The sequence below is a fragment of the Chionomys nivalis genome, chromosome 25 (genome assembly GCF_950005125.1).
Source record: "Chionomys nivalis chromosome 25, mChiNiv1.1, whole genome shotgun sequence".
Taxonomy (NCBI): Eukaryota; Metazoa; Chordata; class Mammalia; order Rodentia; family Cricetidae; genus Chionomys; species Chionomys nivalis.
In genome coordinates, this window is record NC_080110.1 from 32,976,880 (window position 1) to 33,001,106 (window position 24,227).

The following is a 24,227-nucleotide window of genomic DNA, read 5'->3' on the forward strand; positions in this document are numbered from 1 at the left end:
CCTAAGACATAAAGACTGACTTTCTTTAAAGGAATCATTTTCCTTTTTTCACAATTAAATCTATTACACTATTGCCTATTTTTCTTTCCTGTCTCCCACCCTTTCCCTGTACACTTACTTCCATGCTCTCAAAATTATGTTCCTTATTTCCTTAATTGTTTTAACTCTGGCTGGAGCTCAGGCTGGCTTGTAACTCACAGAGATCCACCTGCCTATGCCTCCTGAGGGCAGGGCTAAAAGTCTACACCATCATGGCTGGCTAGGTTCGTTTCTCTTGACTCCCTTGCCTTCTTTGCTTGGTTCCTTTTGTACTTTTTACTAATCTATCATGTCTTTAGTTGATTTAAGTGTCCACGACACTCCTACATTTCCTATAGAGGAGCAGCTCTGTGGTTTTAATTCAGTGTTGTGGGTTATTTTTGCTTTTTTTGTTGCTATTGCTTAGGCTCCTTGTCATCGTGTATGCCTGGTCTGGTGTTTTATTTTTCTAATTGTATGCTAGGTTTTGTATTGGAAAAGTTGTAATGTTACTGTGACACTAAAGCTGTAGTTTTCCCCCAGAGAGGAGGATTATGCCTCTCCCAATGACATTTCCACGATTTATGTTTTTCTCGGTCCAGTTGAAGTTATTAAGGTGGTTCATACAGTACCCTGCGAATACCATTACACTTCCATGAGCTCAACAGGGATATGTGCGTGGTGATGTATACTATTAAGACAGTCCCCTGGGGTCTGCCAGGTCTCTTTCAATCTCTAGATTTCCTTGTATTGACATTGACCTCCTGGGAGTCTGGTCCTAGAAACAGACTGCTCTCTCCTGATCATCACACTTCTCTTTTCCTATTCTCTTTGAGTTTTTGGTGTCAGAACACATAGTTTACTAATTTGTCATTTAAGGAATGTAAGGTAAGGTACTTTGAAGATTTTTCTTAACCATAACTAAAAGAGAATGGCAAATTATGGCAGCTCAGCTTTTTTGAGGAACTTGGTGTTAATAAGTCATCAAGGGTTTGGCAGGATTTCATGCTTCTCTTTGGCATTCTCCAACTTCCATACTTTTATGGTACCAACACATTACAATTATGCTTGGAGCAGGTCTAGCACAATGGTATAAGTTATGTACAGCTAGACAACTGAATTTCCTGAGATGGTCCTACTGTATACCTGCTTCCTTATTTCCTCTTATGCATATCCCCAAGGGATTTCCCACTGTGGTAATGAGTTCTCTCATCACCTAAATGAGTAAGTACCCTTTTCATGAGAATTTGAGTTTTAGTGAATAACTTTTGGACATTGACATCTTCAAGACATAAACATAAGGATTTCTGTGATATGGTGAGCCCAAAAGAAGCATTCCTTGAACCAGAAAACATTTTTAAAACTACTAAATCACTTCAAGTTTCTAATAAATGTTTAAGGTTAGTGTTGAGCAAGCATTTCTGGTTATAGCACTGTGCTAAGTTCTTCAACATGTATATCATAAAGATGAGACATGGAGAGTGTAATGTGAAAGGCTGGCTCTAATATTATCAGCCAGTGCTAGAGCCCAGGGTCACGCCAAGAGCCACATTAAACTGATGGCACACTCTATTACCTTCAAGATAAATGATTTATTACACTAAGGAGGTCAAAAACTCCTCTCACAAAAACCTAGACCAATTTTAAAGCCCAAAGATGTTGGAATTTGAGATTATCTAACACATGCTTAGGTTTCTCAGTTGGGTTTTACAATTTTTTTTCTATCATACATTTTTAAAATCTTTCTGTTAGAATGAAATTTTCATAAAATTGAGAAGTAAAAATTACATGTGGACTTCAACTTCCTCATTTTTCCTCTTTTCTTTCTTTACTGTTGAATTAATTAGAAGTTGGTTAAGAAGTAATATTAGGCTGGATGTTCATCTACTGATGGTGATTGACTGTAATAATGATGATGTAATATGATGATATAATGTTAGTCTGAATGTTCATCTACTGATGGTGATTGGCTGTAGTAATGATGATGTAATAACGATGATGTAATGTTAGCCTGAATGTTGATGGTGATTGGCTGTAATAATGATGATGTAATAATGATGATGTAATGTTAGCCTGAATGTTCATCTAATGATGGTGATTGTCTGTAATAATGATGAAGACATAATTTCAGCAGGCAGTATGTATACTGACATAATGAAGAGTGTGGGGTTAAGAATATCTAATCATGGGACTGGAGAGAGGGCTCAGTGGTTAAGAGCATTGCCTGCTCTTCCAAAGGTCCTGAGTTCAATACCCGGCAACCACATGGTGGCTCACAAGCATCTGTAATGAGGTCTAGTGCCCTCTTCTGGCCTACAGACATACACATAGACAGACTATTGTATACATAATAAATAAATAAATAAATAAATAAATAAATAAATAAATAAATATTTAAAAAAAGAATATCTAATCATGACACTAACTTGACTTATTAGATTTATTCACTATAGAACTCTTTTTTCTATATACAGAAGCAACAAAAAAAAAACCCTGTCTCCTTACTCATAATAGAACTAATCTCTATTTCATCACACTGCTAAGCAAAATAAATGCAATTTTGGTCCCAATTAAGAAATTAATTCACCCATTCAAATACCTTCAAGTCTTACTTTGAAATAAATATTTTCAAAAACAATATCTACCCCTTCTTGCTTACTCTGATTACTCTCACTGTTTCAATGCTGTTACAAAAACAGGAAATCTAATTATATAATAAAGCATTAAACATAGATATGTCATTGGCTTTTAAAATTCTATTATTTTAAAAACATATACTATTCTATGTGTTTACAGAGTTAGGCATTTCCTGTACAAAGTATGGGTCAATACTGCATTTTCTTCAAGTTATATTGGAGTCTGGGAAAACAAATAAGTAGTTTTATTGTGCATATAATTTGTAATGCAATTTTTCATCACTTAAGAGCAAAACACATTGCCACATATTTAGGTAGAAATGTACTATTTTAAAAGAATCACTTTGGTTTTATTTGTTCTTCCATAAACAGAAATTATTAGCCTCAGCTAATTGCTTAATATCTATAAGCACTTTCTGCATCGGTTTCTACTGGGCATTTTTGTGATTTAGTGAGAACATTAATGTTGTATTAGTAACATCGAAATGGGCAAGGGTGGCTCAGCATTCAGGCAAACAAACTTTTCCCAAAGCAGCAACCACTCCAGGCCAACATCATTTCACACTGCCCCAGGCAAAACAACACAAAAAGTTAAGATTAAAATAAAAGCAGATATAGGGAAAGCTGAGTACATAGCCATAGTATACTCTGTCCCCGGTTAACAAAACAATTTAATCATAAAGAGACACTTTTGTAAGTCTTCCTTAGAATTATACTAAAAAGCCCTTGTTGAGGTCAGCAATTGCAAAGAGCTGAAAAAAGTACTTCACTTTATATAGCCTCAGTAAGATGTAACTAAAAAAGCAATGTCTGGTGGCTAAAAAGGACACAGCAAAGCTTACACTCCAGGAGTATACTTCTTCAAAGATGATTCTTACAATCAGAAGCATAATAGGTTTGACCTAGCCCACACTCGTGATGGAAATGTCCCAGGTGATATGGCCATTAAAACACTCCAACCTATTTTTTCCAGTTCTTTGCTAAATTAAAAATAACAGCAACAACAAACATTTTAATAGCATTTATTTATTTATTTATTTATTTATTTATTTATTTATTGTGTGGGGGCAGGAAGCATACACAAGCATATTGGTTCCATGGCATGTATGTAAAAGTCAGACAACATCTTACAGAAGTCAGTCTTACTTTCATCATTGATTATCGAACTTGAATTATCAAGCTTGGTGACAGCCACTTTTACCTGCTGAAGCACCTCACCCACTCTCTATGAGAATATTTTTGGAGTTATTATAAAAGGAACTGAGTACAATTTTAAATGAATCTATTCTTTCGTTGAAGGGCCTTGTTTAACTATGAGCTTATGTACCAAAAGGAATGCTGAGACATTTCTGCAAGTGTGTATTTAGCAAGACTTGCTACTGTTGAATAATAACGCTCACACTTTGTTCATTGGGAAATTGGCCTATATTATTTTACTAACCTATTAACAACCTACTAGATTTATGTACTTCCCTACTTCCCTCAAGTGATGGGTAAGCCCTAACAGGTGACCAGTAGCTATTTTGTTTTGGTTTGGTTTTTTGGTTTTCCAATGCAAGGTTTCTCTGTAGCTTTGGAGCCTGTCCAGGAAACTTGCTCTTGTAGACCAGGTTGGTTGAACTCACAGAGATCTGCCTGCCTCTGCCTCTCAAGTGCTGGGATTACAGGCGTGTGCCACTACCACCCAGTTGGCCAGTAGGTGTTTTAAGTGATTTCTGAATGTCCACGGGTTTAAAATACTTAGAAACCCACAAATATTTACATAATTGTTCCATTTCACAGATGTTCAAGGAGTGCTGGTGCGAAGTAACTTTTCCAAGGTCACAGATGTGGACCTAAGGAATCAGATTCAAAACTCTGTATTTAAGGGCTGAGAAGATGGTTCAGTCTGTGAATGGTTGCCATCCAAGCATGAAGACCTAAGTTTGATCTTTAGAGCCTGATAGTGCATGCTTCAATCCAAGTGTTAAAGATGCAGAAAAAGAAGGAAGTTGGGGCTTACTGACCAACCAGCCAAGCTGAATCTACAAGCTCCCTGCTTAGTAAAAAACCCTGTGTTCTAGTTTCGTTTCTGTGGATATGATACAATATTCCACTGAAAAGCAACTTAGAGAAGAAAGGGTTTATTTTTTGTTCACAGTTAGAGGTCACAGTCTGCCATTGTGGGGGTGGGGTGTCAAGGAAACAGGAACTTCAAGCATCTATCCAAATCACATCCACAGTCAAGAACAGAGAGAAATTACTCAAATCAAAGAAAAGATGTTCATTTATATGATGTGAGATGTCCTTCTATATGTGTTTATCTTATTGGTTAATGAATAAAACTGCTTTTCCTATGGCAGGGCAGAATATAGGCAGGCTGGAAAAGATATATAGGTAGAGTAGGCGGAGTCAGAGAAATGCCATGTAGCTGCCAAAAGAGACAGATGCCAGATACTTACCAGTAAGCCACAGCCTTTTGTTGATACACAGATTAATAGAAATGAGATAATTTAAGATGTAAGAGTTTATTAATAAGAAGCCTGAGATAACAGACCAAGAAGTGTTGTAATTAATATAGTTTCTGTGTGGTTATTCAGGTCTGAGGAGTTGGGAAATGAGCAAGCAGTCTCCATTTACACTTATAGGTTGAGTCTTACTACATTAATTAACATTAATCAAGGCATTCTTCCACAGACATGCACAGAGACAAACCCTATATAAACAATCATTGAGACTCTATTCAGACATGCACAGAGACAACCCTATATAAACAATCATTGAGACTCTATTTTCAGATAATTCTATGTTGTATGGAGTTAAAAATTAAAGTGAGCCACCATACCCTGTAACTAAAAAGTTAAGTATTTAAAAAAGATACCCAACATCACCACATTTATGTTCACACAAGTGTACAGGCAACACACACACAGGCATATACCAAAAATAAAAATTAAGATAGAGAGACTGAGTTCATAAACATCAAACCCATTCTTAAAGAGCAAACCAGCCATGTCTCACCAAAATAAGCGAGACTCATCAGATAGAGAGAGGAGAAAATAGACAGAAAGAAGAAGAGATAGGACCTTCCAGAAATGTATTCATTGTTAATTACTACAGCAATATTGGTGACGTCATTCTGGAGACCACTGTTATTTACAGAGAGCTTTTTTTCATACAAAAGTAATTTTAAGTCAACATATGCTATTCCTCATTCATACAGGGAACAGGGTTCTTTCTGTGCATACACAAAAGGTTAAATAACCAGACATGAACTTGCTGGATTTGTCTTGTTCTATTCTACTTAATTTTGTAAGAAGAGCTGACAATAGAGACCAGACTGCTCTCAAATTTGTAATCTTTCTGCCTCTACTTGCTAAATTTTGGTATTACAGGTATATGCCCATATGCCTGTGACTCTTGAATGCTTTTATGATGACAATTCTTAGCTCTGATAAATTTGCTTTGAGCAAAACTAGATATTTTCCATTATAGCATGCTTTTTAAAATATTGTAAACATAAATCTTTTGAGAAAAGATCATTTGGGATAATTTTTAAGTGAATTGTTTCCTTTGTATATTCTCAAAAACTTCCTTTCCCAATACATCGGATACCTTTTAGAGGCAATAAGAAGCATGCATACTGCACCTGTGAAGAAAGAATTAGTAAAAGCTTCCAGTGTGCACATTTGTTAGGATGGCCAGAATCCAGCACCAGCACTGGCAAGGCTCTATGTACAGCACCAAGATCTTCTAAATGACTGCTGGTGGGGAAGCAAACTAGGACTGCTACTCTAGAATATAGTGTCACAGAGATAAGCACAACCTTACCATATGACCTAGCAATCCAACATATTTCTAGTTACCCCCAAAATGCCTAAGACTTTCTCTTCACAAAGACACATGAACAAAGGATGTTTATAGCAGGTTGATGAATAGTTTCTGAATTCTGGGGACAATCCAGTTTTCTTTCGGAAAGAACATAATAAATAACTTCATCAATAAAGTAAAGTGTCATCCAGGCTAAGAAGAAAGGCAATAGTAAGCTATTAAAGGCATGCTATAAACTTGACCGCATACAAATAACTAAAGGAAGCCACACTGAAATGGCTATATATTATATGATTTCAAGTAGATGGCACTCTGAGAAAAGCAAAACAATAGTGGAGAAAAGGCCACTGACTGCCAGACGTTTGAGAGGAAAGAGCAATTAACACAGCACAGAGGGCACTTGTGGCCATGAAGAGAGTCTAGTGTAACACTACAGGAATATGGATGCATGGCCTTATATATCTGTCTAGATTCATCACATGAACAAAAACAAAGGCTCAGAATATTGAATTTTCTCTAATAGACATCTTTAAAACTTCAGAACAAAAGCTAAGGGTAGGTTTGTTACTTCAGAGCTGATCAGTCCTGATTTTTCAGTCAGTCCTCCTATCATGGTAACAAATGATATTCCCAGTCATGTGCACCCTTCGGTCTTGGCTCTGGAATAAGGAGAATTATCCTCTGGATAGCAAAAGCCACATAGGATGATGGCTGACTGAGAGTAAATCCTATTTATTTTAACTATAGAGATTCAAAGGCTTTTCTTCTTCCTTTTTCTGTTCCGCCTAATCTATTTCAGAGTGTAACCTGTTAGAACACCACCGAGAACAATTTCCACACAAAGCCTTTATCTTACTTAAGTAATTTATCCCTAAGACTTAGCACAGATCCTGACATCAGGCAGGCATTCAAAAGTATTTCAGGAAATGAAAAAAAAATCTACTTATACTCTATCATAACAACAGTAAAATAAAGGACAATATCTAAAAACCTAGGGGAAATATTCTAAGAATATTACATTAGAAAAATTCTAGAATTTACACAAATTTCTACCCAAAATAACTAATAAGAATATTGATATATGGCCGGGCGGTGGTGGTGCATGCCTTTAATCCCAGCACTTGGGAGGCAGAGACAGGTGAATCTCTGTGAGTTCGAGACCAGCCTGGTCTACAAGAGCTAGTTCCAGGACAGGCTCCAAAGCCACAGAGAAACCCTGTCTCAAAAAAACAAAACAAAACAAAAAACAAACAAACAAAAAAAAAAAACAAACAACAAAAAAAAGAATATTGATATATGAATTCTCCAAAGGTGTCACTATTTTAATCACTGGTTATACATGCAGTTAAAGCATCCCACTAGGCAAAATATAGTAACATTTTTATAGTATAGTATATAATATAGTATAAAAACATAGTCTATGTTACTCAAGCAGCAACATTTGTGATTTGAACTTTTAACTGATTGGTGGAGGTCCACCCCCACATTAACAAAGGCAATGTGCTTTATGCACCCCCTCACCAATTTAAATCTCATTAAAACACACTTTCATGGGGAGAAAGTATTGTCGGAGCCAGAGAGACCAAGGGGACCACAAGAAAAATACAGAATCAACTAATCGGGGCTCATAGGAGCTCAAAGAGACTGAATTGCCAACCAGAGAGCTTGCATAGGACTGACCTAAGCGCTCTGAATATGTGTTACAGTTGTGTAGCTTGGTCTCCCTGTGGGACTCCTAACGGTGGGAGCAGGGGCTGGCTGTCTCTTACAGTCTCACTTGCATTTTGGACTCTTTCCTCCTATTGGGCTGCCACATCCAGCCTCAACAGGAGAGGAGATACCCAGTCTTGTTCCAACTTGATACACCATGGCTATTATACATGAGAGTCCTGCACTTTTCTGAAGAGAAATGAGGAGGAGGAGGAGGAGGAGGAGGAGGAAGACAGAGAGAGGAGGTTGGATGGAGAGACTGGGAGAAAAGGAAGGAAGGAAAGAAAAGTATGATCAGGCTGGGGGAAATTAATTAATAATTAATAAAAATAAATTTAAAAAATACACCCTCACAAGAATGTGTAATGTGTAATTAAATATTTGGGCACTGTAGACCAGCCAACTTGACACAATTATAATTAGCCATCAGGCTTGACTTTCTGAACATGAATTTTTATTTTGTATGTGAATGAATAAATAAAGCCTTCTAATGACTGAGTATTAATCACAACACCTCTTGAGATTCGTTATTACAAAATCTGCAAGACGTATCTCCTCTGGGTTCTTCCTCCTTACAAAGCACATGAAGAAGAAACTTGGCATGTGCATCTGTAAACAGTAACTACATTATCCTCCTGGATTTGGATATGGTGTTCCTGTTTTGTGCTATATACAAAAGATGTAAATGAGCTAGCTTCTCTGAAAAAAATAAGTATGTCCATAACAAAGCAAAATATGCACATGGAAGATGCACATGAAAGAGTCAATGGAAAGCAGAGGATGTCTATAAGACTCTTTAGGAGTGGCTTAAGTTTAACTGAGAATAAACACAGGGTTTACTCACTAATACTCTAGAGCAAAGCTCTAGCTGAAATGTCCTGGATGAGCCACATGTATAATGTGTTTATTATGAGACAAAGTTGAAGGGCACTTGCTGAGGTAACGCTGAGAGAATCATTGTGCAGAAGAAATGGGAGGATTGTTGTCAGGTTTATAGCCCTGCAAACTTCCGGGGCCCATGATGAGTGAAGTGGACAATGAGCAATCATGGAGTACACGCTGACAGTGTCTCATGTCATTGGGTACACTCTGAAAGTGTATCATGTCATTGGGTACACTCAGACAGTGTCTCCTGTCATTGGGTACACCTTGAAAGTGTCCCATCTCATTGGGTACATTCTGACAGTGTCTCCTATCATTGGGTACATTCTGACAGTGTGTCATGTCATTGGCTACACTCAGACAGTGTCTCGTGTCATTGGGTACACTCTGACAGTGTATCATGCTCTCTATACTTGTTGTATGCTCAGGAAAGATAAATTCTCGGTGTTATACTATTGCTATCAAAGATAATTCTGTCATGGTGTAGGGTTTTTTCACCTCACATGATTAAACATATTTTTCACATTATCACTATTTATCCTTACTGGTAGTATAAAATAGTAATGTGATAACATATCACTGGATAGGAGCTCTTTAGACCATCAATGTTGAAAAAAAACTAAGTATATCAAGAGTTATCATTAATAACTTTTATCAAACTTCATCCATAAGCACATTTCCTCATAACTCATCTAAACACCCCGAAGTGCCAATCTGGAGGCAAATGACTTATCTGCATGGTTCACAACAGTATTATGCATGCAGGAAATGCCTTCAACAAGTTCATCTGTGAAATTTAATCACAAAGGAGGCTTGACCGTCTGACTAGACATTTAGTAATCTCACAAATTGATCACATGTTGTAACTGAAGTTAGGAAATTGAGATTTCTTATCATGATACCCATGCAAATTTCTCTGACTGTGAGACCAGAGTGTCTTTTAAGAATACTCAATTTTGTTCCTTTCAAGATAGAACAGAAGTATCACACCACATGAGTTCTAGAATCATGCTGAGCTCCCAAACAGCCTGATCAAACAAGGTCTCCCATAACCAGTCTTTACAAGTCCAGAATGCTTCAAATAAGAGATTTGAAGCAGAGATTATAATCAATAATTTGCAAGCATTCTTTGAGAAATCAATCGCTTCTCCTCTCCCTGCCTCTGTTTCTCTGTCTCTGTCTCTCTCTGTCTCTCTTTGTCTCTGTCTCTCCTCTCTATGTCTCTCTCTCTGTCTCTCTCTCTGTCTCTCTCTCTCTCTCTCTCTCTCTCTCACACACACACACACACATACACTTCTTCTCCAAGATGTCAGTTTTTATGAAGAAGATGAGGAAGAAAATGCCAAGGAAAGGTAAGAGTATAATATGTTTGCCACCAGAAGACACTCAGCAATAGAAGCAGAGGTAAAAATGCCAAGAGCAAACAGGAAGTTGACAAAGCAAACCTTTACTGACTTTTGGTGAATCTCATTATACATTATGGCAAGTCAACACCCCATGCTTAATAAAACCAAACTCTTGTATACTGAGTGTCATGAGTGAAGGTTGTGTTAACAGTTAAATCATCCATATCTCAAAAACTTAAATATTAAAGATTATAAAAATCCAAATTCTTAACTTCCTATAAACTATAACAGTTTTTATTTTTTTGTTTTAATCCAGAAATTTGAATTTTATATTATATACAATATTTTACTAAAAGACAGATTTTCTTGTGCTGTTTCAAGATTTAACTGCTGGGTGAATTTAAAATATTGACAGATATTTTCATAATATTCAATGTTCTTAGGCATTGATGAGATTCTTGGTTTTCAAAGTATAGCTATTACCGTGGCCCCAATTTTTCATATGTTTATACAGATAATCTCTCTTTTATTTTCTCTCTTTCTTTTTAACTCTTTCTGTATCTTATATAAATGACTACACAACATACAATGACGACAGAAAATTTACTTATAGTCAATGTGTATTTCAGATTGCATTTATTCAAATTTCCATGTTTATTCTTCTATAGAAATGGTTGGTAATATAAAAAATAGCTTAATTTAGAAATCAACATTTTGAGTCACAGAGGTAGCTTTTCTTTTGTGGAAATTTAGCACAAAGGTACAAAGAAAATTCAGTTCTACCTTCACAACACAGAATAACAGCTTGCTTATTAGATACTACGGAGACAAATTGGCAAACAATTTCATTCCTGATGCCTACAGTTGTCTTATTCCACATCACCTGGTAAATGTCTTCGAGAGCTTTGATTGAAACATTCCTCCTGGGAAAGCTTTATAATGAATTGTTTCAATGCAATCCATGGAATTCTCCAATATCTGCTCTTGTCTAGTTGTCTATATATCATTCTGTTTACTAGATTCTTCTACCTAGAGTCTCCGTCAACAGCTGTCACCAAGTAATCACCAAAATATAAGTAAATAGGAAATAAATATACAAGTCTGGAACTTCCTTTACTCACTTGCTATATTTTAATCATCAAATCATCTAGACTCTACTCCTTACCAAACCCTTCTATTCTTCAAGTCCCATGAAGTTCCATTATTCCTTCCTTAGGGGACCCCACATAATCGAAAATAGATCAGGTGTTGACTCCCCAGGTATATTTACTTTCATCAAATATGATGTCTAAAATGTATTTTAACTAACACGATAGAACTTTGGCTTTGGCCATAATGTAAGAGATAGTCCTAGAATCCTCCCTGACATAATTCTCAGGGAATATTCCATGGCCTAAGATATTGCTCAGAGTTGCTAACAAAATTCTGTGGTGCCCAACCAAGACGACATTATGCTGTGTTGAATACTCACAATTAACTTTAAGATCATATGCACACTCTTTGGAGTAGCGTTTGGAAATGTACACGTGACTCGAATAGTACGGACTCATCTCCATCCTCCAGGAGATTCAAAGTACTCATCTGTCGCCCGTTGTTCATTTTAATTGTGAAAATAGAGGACACATTTGAGAAATACAGCTCTGGTGATCTATTACTTGAAGTCTTTGCATTAATTTCCAATAACTCTCTAAACAAATGCCAAGGTGGACACCCTCACTCCTGTAAATTACTGTTTATGAAGTAAGCAGCTCCCTAATTTAAAACAGCAGATTTAAAATGTTACCTTTGGCTAATGCTGCATCCTGGGTGCCTTGCTGGGTTCTTACCTGCCTTGAATGCAATTTCTAATTGATGTGAGAACTGTACATGCTAATCCATTTCGGTCTGAACCTCCTTATTAAAAAAAAAAAAAAACCCTAATGTTATTACCATGATTACCAACTTCCTTAAGTGTTTTGCTTCTAATTGCCTCCTCATTTAAAATTTTAACTTCTCTAACACAAATTTCACTCACTGTCTGCCTTTCTCATTATAATAGTAAAAATGTTCACCTACTCTTAAGAAATATCAAATCCAAGGATTACACCCAATTTTCCATGATGTTAAATGGCCTAGAATTAGTGAGTATTAAAGAAAAACAGATAGGGAAAAATACAGTCTTTCCACAATCTTTCCTATGTCACCTCATGACAACTCCTGATGTGAGATTCCCCTCTGTAAGCCATGAATACCATTGGTTAATAAAGAGACTGTTTTAGACCTGCATATGACAAAATGGAGGTAGGCGAGGACAACTAAACTGAATGCTGGGAGGAAAAAGGCAGGGCTAGGAGAATCCATGTAGCCCTGCTGGAGACAGATGCTGGATGGAACCTTGCCAGTAAGCCACAGCTACGTAGTGATACACAGATTAATAGAAATGGGTTAAATTAAGTTGTAAAAGTTAGCCAATAAGAAGATGGAGCTAATAGGCCAATCGGTGATTTAATCAATACAATTTCTCTGTGGTTATTTCAAGTCTGGGTGACCGGGAAATGAACAAGCAGCCTCCTACAACAAACTCCCATTTCTACACGTTCACCACGAAAGATTAAGTCCTTTCTAGCCTTGAGTGCTATGACTTGCTCCATCCCTGACACAGGTATACCTGCAATCCCTTGGATGTTGTTTTCCCAGGACAGCTACCAACTCAGGGACTTTAACTTGCTCTTCCATCTCTTAGAAAACATGTTCTCCAGATAGCCAAGTGGGTCATCTACTCATCTTCAAACTTTTAATAAAATATGCAAATTCACTGATCACTTTCCATTCCCCATCCTTTATTCCCCACTGTGGTATGTTAAGACCACCATCTAAGGTGCTATTTATTTTTATTAATTTTTAATTTTTGTTGCCTCTCATGTAATAGGCAAAATCTGCTGTGTCTTTGTACCCAGACAGATGTATCACCTTTCATATCCTGTGGGTCCTCAAAAAAGCAGTAGTTTAAGTACTGTGGTGAAGGTTTTATATTTGCAGATATAACTGAGTCTGCTGAGCAGCTAGACTTCAGAGATCCTAATGCTGTGACTACCTCATCCCTTAAAAGCAGTTGACAATGGGCAGAGGAGTCAGTTGAGCTACAGCAAAAGAAGAAGACAGAGGAAAGATGAGTCACGGGAGAGGACAAAGATGCTCAGGCATGAGGAGGCCATGGTTTGCCTCAGACTGGGGAGAGAGTGTGATGAGAAAAAACATCATCCTAATGGAGGTGACAGAGGCTCTGGTAAGGGACACTCCAACCCCTACAGTCTCCAAGATGACCCTGATGGTGATAACTTGAATGAGCTTTGAAATAGCGTCTCCCCAGACTCAGCCCAAGGAAGCACAGCTCTGTTATGCAAAGGTGGTGTCCCCTTTAATTCTTCCTTCACAAAACCCACACAACAGATACTGTAGTGTTACCTGTACCTAGACGTTTAATCTGCAGATACTCAGCAGACATTGTATCAAGTCACTGAAACTTCTTTTAACTTCTATGGCAACAACAGAAAACTTAATACAACCTAGGAGAGTACAGGTTTGGGGTGGGGGCAGCAACTTGTGTTTCCTTGGTTTTTGTTTCACTGGTGTCTTTACTTGAAACATTGAATAAATCATTAAAACAGTAAACTGTACAACACTTTTGAATTAATATTTATTTGTCATATATACTTGATTCCCCAAAACCTATATCTCAAAAGTAAATTAAATATTTACCCCAAAATATATTGAAAACTGATATTAAAACGCATGAACTGGATTGATTTGAGAACACTTTATTAAGGAGTTAGCATCTCCATAAGTTCCATGAAGCAAGATGCAGGAGGTAATCAAATATAGAGGTGGCCTAGAGCTTTCTAAAATACAGAATACAACTTATCAGCAAGTGATAAAACCAGTTCCTGAGGCTGATATTTGAAGGAGGGAGGGGAAAGAGGAAGATAAAGGAGAAAGAAACAGAAGGAAAAAGACCAAAAGGTAAGAAAGAAAGACAACCAAAACATCAGAGTCCAGCTTTAACTGCCATGTGACACATACAAAAGTATATGTGTGTTGTGTGTGTGTTGTGTGTGTGCGTGTTTGCGTGTGTGTGTGTGTTGTGTGTAATGAGTCATAAGATAAGGAATCTATCTTACTGTCGGTGCTATAATATAATTTCCAAACCACAGCCCTAAAGGTCATTTGCCTTTGTGCTGTAGACTAGAGTGTAATTCAGGCCCTGACTGGTGGAGAGATGAAGACAAATGGATGGGGATGTGCGGGATAAGGGTGGGGTGATCGAGAAAGAACCACACTATTCTAAATCTGTACTTACTTTTGCCAGGCAAAGTGAACATTGGGGATGAAGAAGGCATACAAACTGTGCTGTCTTAAAGGAATCAAGTAAACTTTAATCCTCCTGCTATGTTCTCCCTTTTCCGTGGGTCTGAACAGCTCCCTTGTCCCTGTTTAGATCTCCCAGCACTGAGCCTTGATATAAAATCCAGCTTTATCTGGAAGGGGCAACTTGAGGCTTTGATCAGTAAAATTCACAAGACACTGTTTCTTTCCTCCCTCCTAAAACTGGTCTTATCTGTCTTCTGAGGTTAGCCATGTATTAATGTCATATTAATTTAGCTGTGAAGGAAGTTAGAAATGTCCTTGGAACACACAGCCAGAGAGCTTGAAACTGAATTGACATCTTCATGCCTTTGAAGATGACAGAGCTAAATCAAGGACATTGCTAGTCTATTATTTTAATAACATTAGTCTTGACACTATTTGCCATTGATTCCAATGTCCCCTCTATGCAGGATGCTGCACAGAGATAAAAAACAATGATGCCACAAACGCTATTCATTTTCCCATCTCAAATGCATGTGCTACTTGTTGGCCATGATTATTTTACATATCTCTGTGTTGTCCTTTTTGTCTAGTATGGTTGACTAACTTTACTAAGTAGGACTGGTGTAGTATACAATAACAGCTATGTCAATGCTGTATTTCCTTTTGTGCTTAAATTATGAGGATTGTTATTATATAATATGTTCATTTTCATTGTATCACCTTTAAAACTCAATTTTGTTTAAGGTATATTTAAAAAAGACATAATTACTATCTACTTGTATTTGAAGTATATGATTAAAAAAAAAAGTACTCCAACTAGGTACAAATTATGCCCCCACGAATTCATCTTATACATAGAAAAAGTAGGCAGACTTTGGATACATTATTCCCAAAGATGATATTTCTAATGACAAGATAGAGTCACTTTATCATGTTTTCCTTAGGTAAGAATCAAACCTAAGAGCTACCGACCCCCATGTTTTGGAGAATGATGTCCTCACCTACAGATCAGAAATTGAAATTCTAAAGCAGTCCATGACTTCCTTAGATCTTCGACAGAGAAAAAAAATATCAAAACATTAAAAGCAATGAAGTATAGTCTGTTTCTCCTGATGATCCCAACAGGGTTAAAGATATTTTCTTATATCTTACAAGCTCTGCAGCACCTTTCCCCTGCTATTTTGTATTGTATAATTACCATATAATTATGTGCTCTTTTACACTGGAGAGACTATTCTTTTATTAATGACTCTAAAAAAAAGTTCCTCACTATTTATCTTTGGAAGAGAGTTTAAAATAAAAGGCTCATATGACTTTTCCTTTCTCTTTATCTTAAATCTTAAAAGTAATGCAGGAGATAGTTTTGCATGTCATAGATGCTCCTAAATTTTTCTCCTTAAGCATGGGAAGGGAAAAAAGATTTGAAAACAGGTGTTGCATTTTCTATGCTTTTCAGACTAAAGGGGTTTGAAAACAAAAATTTGATGTTGCCTAAAACTATCTGTTCCTTGTCTTCCCTGCTTTCTGGGGGAAAAAGTAGGTCAGAATAACAACACCAAAGCTCTCTGAATGGATTATAAAGGCAGAAGCAGGGTATAATTAACATTTGTGATCAGGGCAATGAGTTTCCAAATTAGTCAGATGAACTCACCCAGCCCTGATTTCTAGTCCATTCTGGAAGATGCCATTTCTCTCAGCTGAGGCCATGCACGCCTCACTGCTGGATCTGCCTGACTTTTCTCCTTCCACTGTAAGGCTTACCTGAACATTCCAGATTGGATATGGGCAATTATATGGGAGGGTGTACATTACTGAAAATTTTAATCATTTCTCCAGCCATTTTGCTTGCAATGAAAATCCCATATGACCATCATGTTTTGCCTCTGAAACACAAATAGCTCTGGGCTAAGAGCAGTTCACAAGGTACTTTGCAGCCTTTTCCAGTTCCTCTTCTAGGCTTCCTATTGTGTACAGAACTTGCCAAATCAGGGATAATGGTTTCATAGTGCTCTGGTCGCCCCAGCATTCTTATTCAAGACTGGTAAGTTGACAACGACAGCATTAGGCTTATGCTTCTTGATAATATAACTATTTACACATGGAATAATCACCTCTGTCTACTGTTCATTCTCTGTGTAGTGCTATTGTGCCCCAACCTACTTAAGAGTGTTTCATTCTTCTCTCTCATTTTACGATGTTTTAGTGGGAAAGGCAAAGCTGATGCCATTTTAAAAACTTTAACTTTTTATGGTAGTATAGCAACATTTGACCAAATAGTTTTGTGAATTCAATCAATACTTGTATTTGTACAATTTTGACAGGTCAGGTAGACTATCTTGGTATTCAGCTAATTGAAAATATCTAACTATGTCCATGTTTTACAAGTTTTTTTTTTCCTTAGGGTTGGAAGATGGCTCTGGTTAAGAGCATCCACTGATGTTACTGAGAATCCAAGTTCAGTTCCCAGAACCCAATGTGGGTGAGCCTACACCTGTAACTCCAGTTCCAGAATATCTTATTCCTTTTTCAGCCTTTTCAGACATCTATACTCATATTCACATACCAACACAAAGGCACCTGTGCATACACATAAAGAAAATTTTAAATGATTAAAATGCAAGAAAATGTATACTTAAAACAATTAAGAATTAAAATGTTTCATATAAAAGAAACAAAGGAAAAAATAATTTACTCTAATAAATCAAAAAGTTCCCTTTTTCAAGACATTTTATCTTTTCCCTCACTATTTTTCCTGCTATAATAAGAATCCTAGTCTCAGAATCACTAGAGATCTTAGAAGCAATTCAATCCAAGCACCTACAACAGTATTAATCCAGGACAGATGATGAGGACTCTTCCTTGGGTGCTATACAGATGTTAAACACTGATAAACACTGTTAAAGTCGCAGCTAGTTCGTGTGGGACAATTGTCTGTCTTCTGTCAATTATATTTTAAATAAACGCTGATTGGCCAGTAGCCAGGCAGGAAGTAGAGGTGGGTCAATGAGAACAGGAAAATTCTGGGAAGAGGATGCAGTCCTTTACCCAGCTGCAGAGGAAGCAAGATGTGACTGCCTCCTTGAGAAAGGTACCGAGCCATGTGGCTAACATACACTAGAATAATGGGCTAATATAAGTTATGAGTTAATAAGAAGCCTGAGCTAATCAGTTCACAACTAATGTAGACCTCTGTGTGATTTCTTTGGGACATAATGACTGCAGGAACTGGGCAGGATAGAAAACTCAGACAACAGCTAGTGTTAAAAGTAAGTCCACTAAGTTCTTGCTATAAAGCTGACTTCTGATGTCCATTTTCCAGTCACGGAGCCATCTAACTCTATCATTTGCAGCTGTTGGGCCCCTGGCCTCCCTGAGCAACATAACTAATTGGGCATCCCTTCTGCCACCATCAGTATCAACTGCTAACCCTGAGATGCTTCAGGAAAACTGCATTACAACCACAGACCATTTCCCTGGCACAAGAGACACCATTGGTGTGCTGTGAAGCAATTTTCTATCAGACTTTGCATTATCACAAGTTTCTAAGAACTCTAAATAACCCTGTAACCACCTAACTTAGCAGAGGAAAAGTTAAGCCATTGACCTATCAGAGGGACTAGTATGACTGATCTTAAGAGGCAAGGCTGCAATTGGTCCAAAACTTAAGCATCAATGGCTGTGTTTGGTTTAAACACAATATAAGCTTGCTTTGTAGGCTCACTTATTGAATTGGCTGGGAATTCTCTGAACCTTCTGCCCTGGCATTACACACTCAATGTGAGGCTTTCCTTAAGCAGTCTTTTCTTGTCTGCTTTCAATAGTGAAGGCTGAGCTGGTAACATAAAGAAAGAAACAATATAGGCGGAAGAGTCATGATGATGGACATGAAGCACAGAAGTGGCCAGGTAGTCAGGGAGGCAGATGAGTTGTGGAAAGGGGAAAACAGACGTTTGTCTGACAGTTAGGGAAACAATTTGGAAGAATTCGTGGCAGAATACATGAAGGACTTAGAGGTAGAAACTAAAGAAGGATAAAATGCTACAAGGATACAGAGCAGAGAAACTCAAGGCTGGCTTGAGTACTATGAATGGGTGAGGGCTATTTGTTTCTGCTCCTGTCTGCTTCCACTTTCCTATTGCAATCACTTGTAGCTACCAACTACACACATAGCAAAAGCCATCAGGAACATAGAGTTTGAAGAGCTTCCTGCCTGGTTTCCATTTTTATCCCATGATGGCAACATAACCCTCAGCCTGATGACGGGTGACGATACATCCTATAAGGTCCTCCACTGCCAGCTGTTCTTAGTGAAGAACGAAAGAAAATCAAAAAACATTGTTTAATGCCATGTAGTACCATACTCCTAAAGCAAACTATAGGGTCTAGATGTGGTTTTCCTGCCCGGAACCACCCATTCTTTCATTTGTCTTGTTTCTACACATTGGACTAAGTTCTGTGAAGGTGACACTCAGTTTTAATTTTGGATTATTGAGAATTGGCCAACAGGGAAAGAAATGGCACCATTAGAAAATAATTTTTGAGAATTCCAACATTGCCTTGACCTTTTCATTTCAGTGATCCAGAAAGTTAAATATATTCTTAAAGGTCTATCTCATGTGAAAAGAACTGTAGGAAAATTTAATAATTATCATTTAATAATATATTAAATCATATGTTAAAATTAAGTTACACTTACAGATTAAGGGATCAATTTTGAGATTCAGGCTATGTGGCTGAATCTTGGTCCCTCAATTAATTACCATTATGACCTTGGGAAGCCAGTTAACTTTGTGAAGCATTGGTTTACTCATCAGTAAAATGGAGATGAAAATATCATCTTTGTGGAGCTATTAAGCAGAGTAAATTAGATAATGTATTTAAAGTACCTTGTTCAGTGTGCAGCACATGTTTATGGGTCCAGGAAATGTCAGTTTCTCCTTGTCCAATGAGCTAATGAAAACACGGAATGGCTATAGAGAGCTCATCTTTTTTTTTTCTTTACTTACTTTGCCAATGTATTTCAGAATCTCAAATCTTTAGTGAATTCCCATTAGTCTTATTTTTGGTAGGAACAGTGTGAGGGGAAATAATTTCATGGTAATAAATACCTTACAAGAAAATTTCCTATCAACAAAATGTTGACAAATCAGAATTAGAACTTTTGCCAGTCCACTTAATAATAGAGCTATTCTAGCTAACTGACCATGTACTTGGCACAATTTTGAAAATATTTCCCAAAATTTAGCCAATGTATTAGAATCAAGAATAACTGGCAAAACAATAAGATACGTTCTTTATTTGTGCTATTTAAAACATGGACACATCTGAGTTCATCTAGTGTTAATGTATTGATGACATTACTTGACAAGGTTGAATGTGTTGGGATGAGAGTAATAGAATAATGACCTGAAGATACTCGGAAGAAAAATTTTAATTTCATGTCAATTTATGATAATGTTATCTAGCTTGGTGTCACTTTTAATAAATTTTTACCATTATTTTATTTTATTATTCAATTATTCAACTTCAGTCAATTGCCAACGTTCCTTCAAAACAAATTGAAAAGTATAAAATTTTAATTTTCAATTGTACTTTTAAAAATATAAGTTTATATATAATTACATATAACTTTCACATGTATAATTATATTTAAAATGGAAATCAAATTCTTTCAGTCCTGGAAATCCATGCAGTCGATGGGAGATTAAAAATGAAATGGCTTCTCGCTCCTCTCCCCTCTCCATGGAAGTTCTTGAGACCAGAAGGCTATCTCTGCCTAAAGCATTGCTTCGTCCTGAATCACCTCTCCATTACCCATTACAAAGATTGCGACCCTTTACCCTTAGAAAACTAATTATCTGCCCAAAACTCAGGAAAATCAAAACAACCCCCTTCACAATACAGACAGAACCTAAGTTGTAAATATATATGGAGTTATATGTAAACTAATCACATGGAATCTCTTTTGGAATTTATTCCCATAACTACTCAGCTGAAGAACAGGGATTGGGGCCAGTTGTCTGCCATGTCTGTGGAAGTGGGAGGTATTCGTGTTGTTAACAGAACCTTATGAGAAAATGGAGTTCATTAATCAGAAAACATGGAGGCGGATGGCATTTGGTAGAAGATGGTATTCTGAAATAAAAATGTGCTATGAAGAAATGAATTAATGGGAAATTCACATTATATAAAGCAATACCATTCCTTTCTACAACCTCCCCTTGAGATGCCACAGTACACATCCTGCTCTCCACTAACTCGGAGATCCTTTGCCTCCCAGGATGGCTGTCCACTCACCCTGGTTGTTTTCACTTTGTTTCCAGAGGAACAGCTCCACCCTTTCCGATCTGGGAGGACTTTACACTCCTCTCCCTCCAGACATGGTTGCATATGACACCACCATTTTTGTTCCACTATGGATGCTGTAAGGAAAGAGGAAATTTTTCTCAATTTTTCTATTTGGGACTGCCATGGGACAAAATGCACTGATGCAACTAATCTATTTTGTATTTTCAAGACGTTCTTTTACATATAAAATTTTATTTGACCACTGTAAGGACAACTAATATGGGATATATAATAATAAATTTCTAAATGTTCAACAGAAAGTAATAACTTTACTCACTGTGTTGTTTCAAGCGAAAATATAGACTTCATGAAACTAATATATTGAAAAATTCTGCACTGATTTATATAAATACATAATAAACTATACCCATGCCAAGATGAGTCAATATTTTAAAGTCAATGAAATGCTCCCCATGAGCAAGCTGAAAATCAGGAGACTGTTTGTAGACTTAATATGTTTTTCTCTTTTTCTTTATTATAAATAGTAATTTCTTCACAAAAAGTAAGCCACATAAAAATTACTGTTTATGATGTAACAATTACTAGCCTCACACAAAGATTTATAATCTACTGGAATAATATGAACTATCAAACAAAAAAACAACATTTACATATATCTCCACTGAAATAATTTTTATGTGAATTTTGTCTGCAGCCAGTCATTCATGCACATAGAGTTGAATTTTTTTCTCTTATTTTTAAACTCTGTCCAGGGTTTTTGAACATATATTACTTAACCCTCTATCTTGCATTTCCTAAGTAATTTATGTATCTACCATCTACCAGGAAATCTGTATTTCATGACAACAACATCAGAAGCACATTGACTGACTGGAACCTTGTTATAATGCTTTTGTAACAGAACTATGTGAGATGGGATTAACCCTAGCTAGAGGTACTTGTGTCACACAACCCCCCCCCAGGTAACTTTCTTTCTGCCATGTGATTAACAGTGTGGTCCCCTGGGAGTGACTTCAGTAGGCAGCATTATAGTGGGGTTCCAGGTCTGACAATGTTGTAACAGTGAGCAACGAAAGAGGTCGCACCATCCACACAAGATGGAGCCGCTCTTGTGGTGCCTGCCACCTGCCCAGGGAAGCAGGAGCACTTGACCGTCTGGGACCGTTCTTCTATCTTGTTCTTGTTACAGCATCTGTGCAGGGCCACCACCTCGCAAGTTCCCGTCTTAACATGGTGAGCTGTGCAAACAGAAACAGAAGAGAAAAAAATGTTGGGAAAGATTTGGACGCTTTGTTTCCTGTTTTTAATGAGAAATATTTCAAATATGGCTGTATAATAGATCTGCCAAGCAAAGAACCAGAAATACAATAATGTAAGTGCCCTAATGCAGATTGGATTTTTTTTTCTAAATGTACTGAGACCATTTCTGTCAGTAAATACTTGGTGAAGCAGGAACAATTAGTGACTAGATTAGAATGAGTTGTTAAAGGAATCTGAAATAGAGAAGCAATCTGTAATTCTGTAAAAGTGTATTTATTTGTGCATTTCATACCTTTCTCTTCAATGTGTTAATCACCAGAACATAAATCCCTGGAAGTGGTACCCTTATAGTAGGCTTGTTGAGGCCAGTCATACAATCGCAACAGAGTGATGTAGCAGTCGTGAGCCTTCTCAGCGTAGAGAGAGAGGCTTTGGCAGAGGACACCCCTTCAGGAAGCAGTGACACTGTGTGAACACCACAGCCTCAGAATATCCTGCCCACTTTCCCTGGAAATAAACTAATTGGAAGAGTCTAAAAGAATACCACCATTTTCTTACACGTTCCAGCCAATGTCAGGACCCACAATCATTCCTCTTTCCATTTTGCCCGAGGAGACAACTGCCACCGAATGGCAACAACTGCGGGCAGAACGTGGATGGATTACATCTGGAAGCCAGCCACCTGGAAAGCCAGTCTCATCAGCTGCCAAGCTCACATAACCATTTGTCCAACCTCAGAGTAAGACGAGTGACAGACCTCTGGGGATGATTGAAAATTCGGAATCTCATGGCATGCTTTGAAAGGACTCTAGTTTGTCTACGTCAGAATTGCTGTCTCCCCACATTTCTTCTTTAACTCATTGTCCTTAAAATGACAGATCACAAAGTTCCATCTCCTGAGATTAAGAGCATTTTTAAAAAACAAAATTAAGCATCTACTAAAAGAATATACTTCCAGAAAACATTTTAATGTAACATTAAGATAGTTAGGTAGGGAGTCAGGTACAGTTTAATACTACAAACAGTTTGAACCTCCTCTCCCCATAAATAAGATCAGTGCATCATGCATTTATATCAACCTGCCTGTTAGAGATGAACAATGGAATTGGCAGTTAACTCACCTAAGCTTTTCTGGAGATGAAAATCTTATATAACATAACTTCTTATCCCTCCATGTGAGATCTAGAAACTGACAGGCGCTTCTCAGAACAGCTAGGAAACGGGTGCAATCTCCAACACCACGGATAGCTGTGTCACCATAGACGCCTGTGGGAGAAGTTCTTTATGTTTGAGTCAACTGCATGTATTGAAACCTAAGCTAAAATATATAAGACCCAGACTTCTGACCTGATCCTCTTACACTTTATAATTTTCCCTTGGTTGAGCGTGAGTCACTCACTCTTAACTTGCCAAATATACCATGTTTCTGTTATAATACACAATTGATACTGCCTGTTGCACTGTACTTGGTGACAGTTAAAATGAGTGACTACCGCACATTACCAGCTTCTCTGAGTACTGGAGCTGTGATGAATTAACAGGACAATAACGTTTCCTGTCCTCAGGGAGCTTGCATTGCCGGGAAGAAAACAAATAATAAACACTCAAGTACATTATGAAGTCAGTAAATATTTGAAGGAAATCCAGTACAGAGATGTGGTTGAGAGTAACTGAACAGGGGAGGAATTCACATCTACATTTGAAAGTTCCAGGGCATTCTCTAGAGTGGATGGAGTTTGAATGACAGGCTGAATTATAAGGAAGCCGCACCCTTTATGAAGACCTAGCAAAAGAGAGCAAACGCAGAAAAGAAAGGCAGTGGCCTGTTTCTGAAACTGAAAAATGTTCTCCAGTGCTGATAACAGGAGCAGAGTGGCTGGGGGTGGGGCATGGGTGGACAAGGGAGGAG

At 37.4% G+C, this 24,227-nt stretch overlaps 1 protein-coding gene across 2 annotated transcripts in view; it reads right to left on the reverse strand.

The window, feature by feature from the left end:
• Tafa2 (TAFA chemokine like family member 2) overlaps positions 1-24,227 on the reverse strand; it is a 448,413-nt gene that overhangs the window by 15,333 nt on the left and 408,853 nt on the right. For both annotated transcript variants that reach the window (XM_057757809.1, XM_057757808.1), the window contains exons 3-4: positions 22,144-22,296; positions 21,047-21,171 (exon numbers count right to left, since the gene is read on the reverse strand). In XM_057757809.1, coding sequence (XP_057613792.1) covers positions 21,047-21,171; positions 22,144-22,296 — 278 coding nt within the window. The remainder of the gene's footprint in view (positions 1-21,046; positions 21,172-22,143; positions 22,297-24,227) is intronic.